This window comes from Coenobita brevimanus, chromosome 28 (genome assembly GCF_032717465.1).
Source record: "Coenobita brevimanus isolate Jiangsu-jjx chromosome 28, ASM3271746v2, whole genome shotgun sequence".
In the NCBI taxonomy this organism is placed as follows: domain Eukaryota; kingdom Metazoa; phylum Arthropoda; class Malacostraca; order Decapoda; family Coenobitidae; genus Coenobita; species Coenobita brevimanus.
Genome location: NC_136981.1, coordinates 11,745,511 through 11,755,107, shown reverse-complemented (window position 1 = coordinate 11,755,107; position 9,597 = coordinate 11,745,511). Strand labels below are relative to the sequence as shown.

Below are 9,597 nucleotides of genomic sequence, written 5' to 3'. Positions count from 1 at the left end.
AAATACTAACAAAAATGTAAGGGAGCAGCATGAGTTGGACGCAGAGCATTTCGCAGCCCATGTAAGTAATCAAGAAAGTCGACAAGCAGATGACGAAGACGGTGTGATGGCGGAGAGGATTTAGGCACTGAAAGGTACGAGAGCCGGTAAATTAGGGGCATTAACCAAAAGACTCAAAAACTTGCAGTCACTCATTAAGAATGATGATTCCGATGTTCAAGCAGTTAGGTTTGCATCGATGATGTAGAAGCCTCTGTTTTAAGTCTTAAGAAGTGTCATTTAAAGCTCACTGAAATCCTACACTCTCACCAGAATGAGGATTGAGCAGCATATGGCAGAATCATACATTGAACTCGCTAGAAAAAGAGCTCATGAACATATAGGTCAAGCTAGGAGCTCGTTGAGGCGAAAGGAAAATGCTGGGCGTAGTGTGATAGACCCAACGAGATCTGTTAGAGTAAGTTCGAGGGCCTCAGGATCAAGGATTACGGTACTGTCGAAAGCAACCTCAAATAATTCTTCATCTAAAAGGAGTGCTATGGCGCACAGAGCTGCACAGGAGGCCAAGCTTAAGAATGCCACAGAGATTCTCCAGAATAAGCTGCGAGAACTTGAGTTAAAGGCACAAGATCAAAGCATAGCGCGACAAATAGAGGAATCCAAGTTGAAATCAGAATATATGGCACTGCAAGGTGAAGCTGCTGCGGCTACCGCTGCCGAACAAGCTTGGGGCGACTAGGAAGAAAGGAAGTCCAGGGGAACGGTTACATAAATAAGGAAAATCGGAGCAAGGTTGAAACCGGCACTTGAGAGTGTCCCATGGAACAACCATGTCTGGAGTTCAGCCAAGAATGACAGACCTATGAGACTCGATCCTTATGCAAACCCATGGCATCCGCGTGTTGAGGAGTCTGATGAAGGCCCTAAAGTTGAGCCATTTCGGCCATCTAAACCTCCTGGGTTAATGGCATCTCAAACAGAATATCGATGCCATAAGGAACCTCCTCCCTGGGAACCATCCAAGGGAAGTGATGAATGTATTGACTCACAGGCAGCAAGCACGAAGTGTGATCGACCACATCTCACGGAAATGCATCATGTACCACAGATAGAATTACAAGCCTTTGATGGAAACCCGCTTGATTACTGGCGGTTCATAAGTAACTTTGACGAATTCATTGGTAGTGTTTCAGTTAGTCCTGCAGTTAAGAAGAACCGATTGTTGCGGCTGTGTACTGGACCTGCTGCCAGAGCAGTGTCATGTTGTTACATGATGAAAGCTGAAGAAGGGTATAAAAGGGCAAGACAGATCCTGGAGGAGAGGTTTGGTAATGACTTCACGGTATCACAAGCCTGGCTAAACAAGATTATTCAAGGCCCCCAAATACGTCCAAATGACAAAGCCAGGCTGCAAGAACTTGCGGATAGCATCAAGGAATGCCTGGAGGTGCTCAAAGCTATCGGTAAAACTGACAGATTGGGCTCAGAGTACAGTATGGTCAAAATAGTGGAGAGGCTGCCTTATGATTGTAGAAGAAAATGGGTCACTGAGGTGGTCCATTTCAAAGGGAAACATAAGGAGTACCCAGATATAGAAAAGCTTACTGAATTCATTGAGGAATCTGCAAAGATAGCGAACGAACCACTGTGTGGAAACGTAGGTAAGACACCATATGAAGAAAAGAAAGAGAACAAAACCCAAGAAGGAAATTGCGTCCAAGAAAGCTTATTTCAGTACTGAAGTTCGTGATAGGGACTCTGCCACCACCTCAGTTGAATCCACAAAAACCAAGAGTGAAGCTGGTGCTGTGAAAGCAAGCAATAAGAAAAAACCATGGTTTCAGCTTTGCAATAAAGAACACTGGTTACCGGACTGTGAGCAGTTCCAGAATTTGACATCAGAGAAGAGACTGAGTTTTGCCCCAAAAAGGGGACTCTGTTACAACTGCCTGCGTGGAGAACACTGGATGGATCAGTGTAGGAAGTGGTCTACCTGTGGTGTAAAGGGTTGCGACCTATGGCATTCCAAGCTACTGCATGAGGCATTCCAAGGTACGGATAAGAAAACTAAGGGAACCAGTGGAGGTAACGAAAAGACAGCGAAGTTTACTTACAGAAGCTACGGATGCAGGGCACCAGGGACTAACGACAGAATAGCCTTGCCGATAGTTAGCACTCTAGTACGAGGCAAAGGTGGATCTAAGGCTGTTCGAGGTCTTGCTTTGGTAGACACGGGAAGTAACAGGACATTTTGCTTCCAGTCTTTGGTGGAAAAGTTAAACCTTCAAGGTGAACCAAGAAACGTGTCCCTTTCCAACCTGAACAGTGAGACAGATGCAGACGCAGCGATAGTTTCTTTAGAACTGAGGGGTGCAGGTCGCAAGAATAAGCTACTAAGCCTACCAGAAGTGCTTGCAGTAAAAAAGATCCCTGATCTTCAAGACAGTATAGCTGTTCCAAAGGACTTTGAGCGTTGGAAGCACTTGCGAGATCTTGACGTTCCCCACATGACCAACCTCTGCGTTGAAATGATTAATTATTGGTCAGAACTATCCAGAGATCTTGGTACCACTAGAGGTAAGACGTGGTCGAGATGACGATCCTTACGCTATCCACACAAAACTAGGTTGGATGGTTAACGGGCCAGTGAATTAAAACTCAAGGAGAAAAGGTCCTCTGCAACTACATTAATTCCATGACAGTGCCAGAAACAAGCCTCAGGTGGAAAGGTTCTGGGCAGTAGATGGAGGTCAACAGTTAGAGGAGAAGCCAGCATTGTTTATAGAGGACCAAAAGGTTTTGGATCTTTGGGCTCGATCCGTTGTGTTAAAAAACGGTCATTATGAATTACTAATACCGTTCAGGTCCAACCCGCCTGGACTGCACGATAATCGTAGTATGGCAGAGAAGCGCCTTCGATCCCTCAAGCGACGCTTATCTAAGGATGATAGTCTTCTGGAGAGCTACAGATCTGAAGTGAACAACTTAGTGGCTAAAGGACATGCTGAATGGGTGCCTGAAGAAGAAATCAGTGCCTTCCCAGGGATGACTTGGTATCTGCCTGTGTGTAATGTGAAACATCCCAGTAAGCCTGAAAATTTCAGATTAGCGTGTGACTGTGCAGCTGAGTCCCAGGGATATTCACTCAACAAGTACATATACAAGGGACCGGATCTCACGAATAAACTGCTTGGTGTGTTGCTTAGATTCAGGCAGGAGAAGATAGCTATTATGGCAGACATTGAGTCCATGTTCCATCAAGTACGTGTAACGCCAGAGCACAGGAACGTGTTAAGGTTCCTTTGGTGAACAGGTGAAGACATTGCACAGAAGCCCCAAATCTACAGGATGACTGCACATTTGTTTGGTGGAGTATGGAGTTCAAGTTGTGCGGGGTTTGCACTTCGTCGCACAGCACTTGATCAGTCCAGTATAGATTTAGCTCGTTAGCTGTGAACACTGTGTTGGATAACTTTTATGCAGATGATTGTTTGAAGTCTGTAAGTTCTGAGGATGCAGCAGTGACACTAGTGATTGAACTTTGTCAGATGCTGTCGTGTGGAGGCTTTCATCTGACAAAATGGATGAGCAACAGCAAACGAGTGCATAGCTCAATACCCACAGAAGAACGAGCTAAAGCAGTGAAGAGGTTGAACCTTGATCAAGATATTCTACCAGTTAAACGTGCGCTGGGTCTTAAATGGAATGCTGAAGATGACAAATTGGGTATTAGAACAAAACCGAAAAGGAAGGAAAGCACGAAGTGAGGATTGCTTAGTGTGTTGAGTTCAGTATACGATCCTTTAGGTCTTGTTTCTTCCTTTGGGTTGGTAGCTAAGAAGATATTTCAGGATGAGTGCAGACTAGGTAAAGGTTGGGACGATGAGTTGACTCCACACAGCAGACAAAGGTGGGAAAGGTGGTTGGAAGACCTGCCAGGATTAGAAGAATTTGGAGTTGGTCGCTGTATCATACCACCAGACTTTGGTACGGTCATTAGTTATCAGTTTCATCATTTCTGTGATGCCTCGGAGGAGGCATATGGAGCTTTGAGTTATGTGAGAATAAAGAATGAAGCAGGAGGAATCCACTGTACCTTGTTAGCAGCCAAAGCTAGGCTGGCACCAATGAAGCAGTTAACAATCCCTAGATTGGAACTCCTGGCAGCAGTAGTAGCAGTAAAATTGGACACTACACTGCGTGAAGAGATTGAAGTAAAGCTCCAAGAATCTGTCTTCTGGACTGATAGTATGATTGTTTTCCAGTACATTAAGAATGAGTCTAAAAGTTTTCACACCTTTGTTGCCAACAGAGTGGCAGCAGTGGAGGCACGTGAGCACGAGGCTGAATCCTGCTGATGACGCATCACGAGGGCTGACTGGAAATGAAATGATCACCAATGCAAGATAGAAACAGGGGCCGGAGTTCCTCTGGCAAGAAGAAGTAAAGTGGCCAGAGTGCTCTGAAGAAAATCCTGAAATCTTGAACAAGACAAAGAAGTGAAACAGATGCCGACGGCATTAACAGTATCTCAGGTCACTGAGAGTTCAACTGACAGGCTAATAGGAAGCTTCTCAAGCTGGTTCCGTATGAGAAAGACTGTAGCATGGATCCGTCGATTCGGAGCATGGCTTAAAGAAAGAAAACCTGCTTCATGGTGCCTGAAGGGCAAGGATCTTGAAGTTACAGACTTGGAAGGAGCTGGGAACGCTATACTTAGGTACATCCAGAGAAAGCATTATGGTGCCGAGACACAAGCTCTTAGAGCACAAGGACGTGTGCCCTCAAATAGTCCAGTCTACCGCTTAGAACCCTATATGCATGATAACGACCTGCTGAGAGTAAGAGGTCGCCTTCATATGGTACCACTCACTGAAGATGCAAGGCATCCAGTGATATTGCCACGACAACATCATGTAGCAGAGCTAATTGTTAGGGAAGCTCACAAGAATACAGGGCACGCCAGGCGAGAGCATGTTGCAGCAGCTGTCCAGCAGTGCTACTGGATACCAAGTTGCGGCCACTGATTAGTCAAGTAACAAGAAATTGCATCACTTGTAGGAGAAGTAGAGGACCGATGGGTTCACAGCAAATGGCCCAGCTACCTCAGGAGAGAGTGACTCCTAACAAGCCTGCCTTCTCGTACAGTATGTGGGGATAGATTGTTTTTGGCCCTTCCTAGTGAAGAGGGGCCGGTCCCAGGAAAAGAGATACGGCTGTATCTTTACATGCTTAACAGTGCGAGCCGTACACATTGAAAAGCTGAACTCACTTGATGCAGATTCCTTCATAAATGCTTTGGTCTGATTTATGGCGAGGAGAGGAGCTCCCGAAAAGATTCGTTCAGACAATGGCACTAACTTTGTTGGGGCTCAGAGAGAGATAAGAGAAGCCCGGAATCAGTGGAATGAGTCAAAGTAAAGTAAAGAATCAGCTTCTTCTCAAGCACATCAAGTGGGAGTTCAACCCTCCTACAGCTTCACATATGGGAGGGATATGGGAGAGACAAATAAGAACAATCAGAAAGATTATGACTGTCATCCTAAGGAATCAGGTTCTTGATGAGCGGTTAGACACTGTATTCTGTGAGGTAGAAGGAATTGTCAACAGTAGGCCTTTAACACCTGTGTCAGATGATCCCAAAGATCTAGAGCAGTGGTTCTTAACCTTTTTAGAGTCACGGACCCCTTCGAGAACCTGGTGAAAGCTATGAACCCTTTCCCTACAAAAATGCACGTAAGCACATAAACACAGCATTTTGCATGCAATTAATATATTTTATTGAAAACTACCTCACGCAGTGTATGACATACACAAAGTATAAAACAGTCTTTACAAAGCATTATGTTTCTCACTCTTTTTCATGCAAAAACCTAATGGCCACTCGATGAAAAAATGAAATACATCCGACTTGTGCAAATTAAACAAAACTTTAATTCTACTCAAAAGTTCATTTCAACGAGAGGGCTGTTGTTGTTTGGCTTGAATAAGATGAAATTGTGGAGTGGTCTTTGACAAGGAAACACGCATATCATCGACATCCAGTTGATTTCGACTTTTTGTTTTGATAGAAACAAGCGCTGAAAACCCAGACTCACAAAGGTATGTAGATGACGGAATCAGAGCACCCATAGCTCGCTGTGCCAGATGAGGGAAATTTTTCTGACCTTCACGGACCCCAGGTTAAGAACCCCTGATCTTGCTCCGTCCAGGTCATGCTGCTCCACTGGGCAAAACGTGCAAGCAGGATTTGTATGGTAAAAGATGGAGACATGTTCAATATATAGCTGATCATCTCACCTGTCCCTCCGTGGTTTGACCTCTCCCCCATGGTGTCCCCAGACCTCCCTGTCCCATTTCGGAAGTCCTCTGACGCTTTGTTGGCCAACCAAATTTTCCACCTTATGGATACCTCTCTCTATGGAGGCTTCTTCAGAATCTTTACTGATGGTTCATACTCCCCTCCTGCCTCCTACACCTCAGCAGTGTACTTCGAAGACCTCTCTCTCTCTGCCAGACCTGGACCCTATCTGGACCACACTCTGTCCTCACTACAGAATTATATGCCATCCTCCAAGCCCTGACTTTTGTCAAACGCCACTTGCCACCTCAACCAGTAGTGCTTTACACTGATTCCTAGTCATCTTTACACCTCCTCTCCAGTCGGCCATCCTCTCATGTGCGACTAGTCCGTGCGATTCACTCCCTCCTTATATATTTTGCCTCCACCCCCCTGGATTGTACACCTTCAGTGGGTTCCTTCGCATGTAGGCATTTGTGGCAACGAAATTGTGGATCATGCAGCTCAGCAAGCCCACCACTCCCAACATGACAAGCCTGTACATCTCTTTGGGAACAGTCCCTTTCTCTTGAGCTAGACGCAACCTCTCTAGGACTCGTCCGTGCTGATGCTGCAATCCACCCCTGGGCCTGCCATCCCTGCCACCAACTGGACGTGGCACTCACCCACCTGCGTATTGGCCATACGGGCCTAAATGGCCACCTACACCGTCTAGGTTTGGTAGATTCCCCGTGGTGTCCCTGGTGTCCCCGTGCCGAGGAGACTGTTGAACACTTCCTCTTGTGGTGTCCCAGATTTCACTCCTACTGGGTGGCCCTCCAAGAACACCTGGCTACCCTTGGATACCCCCACCTCTCCCTCCCTCTACTACTTGGTGGCTCCAGTGACCCTGATACACGTCTGCAAGTCATGCGCCTGCTGTGTAGATTCCTGCGATCGTCGGGGCAGCTCACCCGTCTGTGACCTAAGACTCTGCACCATTGGCTGAGGAAGGGCAGTGGGTCGTGTCCTCGACCATTGCCCTCTACACCCAGAAGAAGAAGAAGGCCACTAGAGGGCCAGAGACAGACCACCCGCCTAATTAGAAAGAAGTGTGTAAGGGGCTTCATAATTTTCTGGGGATTAACCAGGGATTGAGAGGTGCCACAATCTGTAAGTACCTCATGTTAGTCCGTGAAGCATCTGTGTAACAGCTGATAGTGAGAAAACACTGTTATATACTTGCATTGGTGTAAAAGTAAGGTTAAAGTAGATGAAATTCCTTTCAGTCGTACTGCTCAGGATAGGGGTCTGTGTATGGGCCGCCTCTCAAGGTGAGGGGAGGTGGACAAGATTTATGACCAGGGTTGGTACGCGAAGCCTCCGAGGGAAGCAACGGCATAGGCAAGGTTATTTGTGATGAACATCCAATAAAGCAGACCCCGAGTACAAGACCAGGCGTTTTACAATCCCTACCTGTATGGATAACATCTTTGGATGTTACAAGTGGTTTGAAGCAGCTACAGGCCCACTCAGGGGGAACATCTTTGGAGCGGCTACAGGCCGTCTGACGAAGGTGGGAGTGGCTACAGGCCGTCTGACGAAGGTGGGAGCGGCTACAGGCCGTCTGACGAAGGTGGGAGCGGCTACAGGCTGACTTCTTCAGAAGGGGTTTGGAGCGGCTACCGGCCGTCTCAAGGGGAACACCTTTGGAGCGGCTACAGGCCATCTCCTCATTACCCTCAGAGCGGCTACCAGCCGTCTCCTTAGCAAGGGGCGAGCGGCTACAGGCCGTCTCTGGGCGAATGCCTTCGGAGCAGCTACAGGCCGTCTGACGAAGGTGGGAGCGGCTACAGGTGGACTCCTGCAGGAGGGGTTTGGAGCGGCTACCAGCCGTCTCTGGAAGGACACCTTCTTGGCGAAGGCGGGAGCGGCTACTGGCCGTCTCCTGGTTACCCTCAGGTTGGCTACTGACCGATTCCTTAGTGAGGGGCGAGCGGCTACTGGCCATCTCAAAAAAGAAGACACCTTCTTGGTGATGGCGGGAGCAGCTACTGGCCGTCTCCTTGGGGGTGCTGGCTGGAGCTGGACTGACAGCTCCACCCCTAAGCTGGTTGGTGGAGGCCCGCCTGGAAGGTAATGCAGGATTCCTGCTATGGCAATGGTGGGCGGTCTCTGGGTCATAAGGGCGGGCAGGCTGGGCTGACTTAGGCCGTTGTCGCACCGAATCTCAGTGCACTGCTGCTGCTCCTCCGTGGGCTCCTTGTGGGGGTGTCTGGGAGTTCATGGGGGCACTGTGCTGTATTCCTGGTGGAGGTGGCTGAACATTCCAAGGGGCACTATGCTATATTTCAATTAGAATACATAAGCACTGGCTGATGTAAGGTTTTTGTGATGGGGTGGGGATGGGGTGATGAGATGTCACAACCAAGTGGAGGAGTGTACAACTGGGCACATCCCCCTCTTGGATGAAGATGTTTAGGATTATCATATTCAGATATGCATTCTTGAGGTATCAAATAAATCTATAATTAGTTGGTTGATAGTGTATTTACATTTTTTTTTCCCTCGGTTAAAGGCTTATGGAAGATTTGGGGCCCCTTAGCCCCCGCTGCATCTGCCATGTACCAAACTGTCCCTACACATAGTGTTTAACCATTTGAATACTAAATTTACAGTCAGTATTAGCCAGAATACATTTATCACTGTGGACCAAGATTCATTCAGCCCAGTGGACTGCAGGGTTAAGCTGCCCTTCTCTGACAATTCTCCATCCTCCTTTTGAGTGATTGGGAGGGTTTTGAGGTACATTTACATAACCAGGCACCGGAACCACCGGTTCATTCATTCATTGCCAGACGCCATGTATCCCAGACGGGGTGGCCGAGGGCTTAGAGTTAATTGTTTTACAGGGAGGGGCACTAATCCTCCACCAACCCCACTTGACATGTAGGGATGCCAACAGCATCTGGTGTTCCCAGACGGTCACCCATCCAAGTATTAACCAGACCCAACGTTGCTTAACTTCGCTGATCGGACGGGAAGTGGTGTACTCAACGTTGTATGGTGCCACCATATTAAGGTGTCCTGCTCCATCACCATAAGCCGGATTAAATTACTCAAATACGTCAACAGCAAGGAATATAAAACTGATCATGGATAGGAAGAACAGAAAAAATATGTAAACAACTGTGGCCAGATAATCAGTGATATGAAAATAATCGCTAGAATTTGTCACAAAAGTTATAAATACTGTACACAAGAACTTACAGGTAAATGCTGACATAAAAACTTCCAAAATAATCATTTTGTCAGGA

The 9,597-nt window shown here is 47.1% G+C and overlaps 1 protein-coding gene and 1 pseudogene across 1 annotated transcript; one reads left to right on the top strand and one right to left on the bottom strand.

Annotated features, from left to right (window-relative positions):
• Positions 1–862: 862 nt before the first annotated feature.
• Positions 863–4,358, top strand: LOC145394737 (uncharacterized). Its single transcript, XM_080268517.1, has 5 exons — positions 863–1,657; positions 1,845–2,542; positions 2,703–3,261; positions 3,498–3,726; positions 3,982–4,358. Exons 1-5 carry the CDS (start codon positions 863–865, stop codon positions 4,356–4,358), a joined length of 2,658 nt encoding a protein of 885 aa, XP_080124643.1.
• Positions 4,359–9,236: 4,878 nt separating this feature from the next.
• LOC145394890 (5S ribosomal RNA) lies at positions 9,237–9,354 on the bottom strand (annotated as a pseudogene).
• Positions 9,355–9,597: the final 243 nt, after the last annotated feature.

Excerpts from the sequence above, each read along its gene's own strand:
- LOC145394737 (XM_080268517.1), top strand. The coding sequence starts at position 863 with ATGAGACTCGATCCTTATGCAAACCCATGGCATCCGCGTGTTGAGGAG. Across the intron at positions 3,262-3,497 it reads TTGAGTCCATGTTCCATCAA|TCTGTAAGTTCTGAGGATGC; the intron begins GTACGTGTAACG and ends GATTGTTTGAAG. Across the intron at positions 3,727-3,981 it reads TGCTGAAGATGACAAATTGG|ACTTTGGTACGGTCATTAGT; the intron begins GTATTAGAACAA and ends TCATACCACCAG.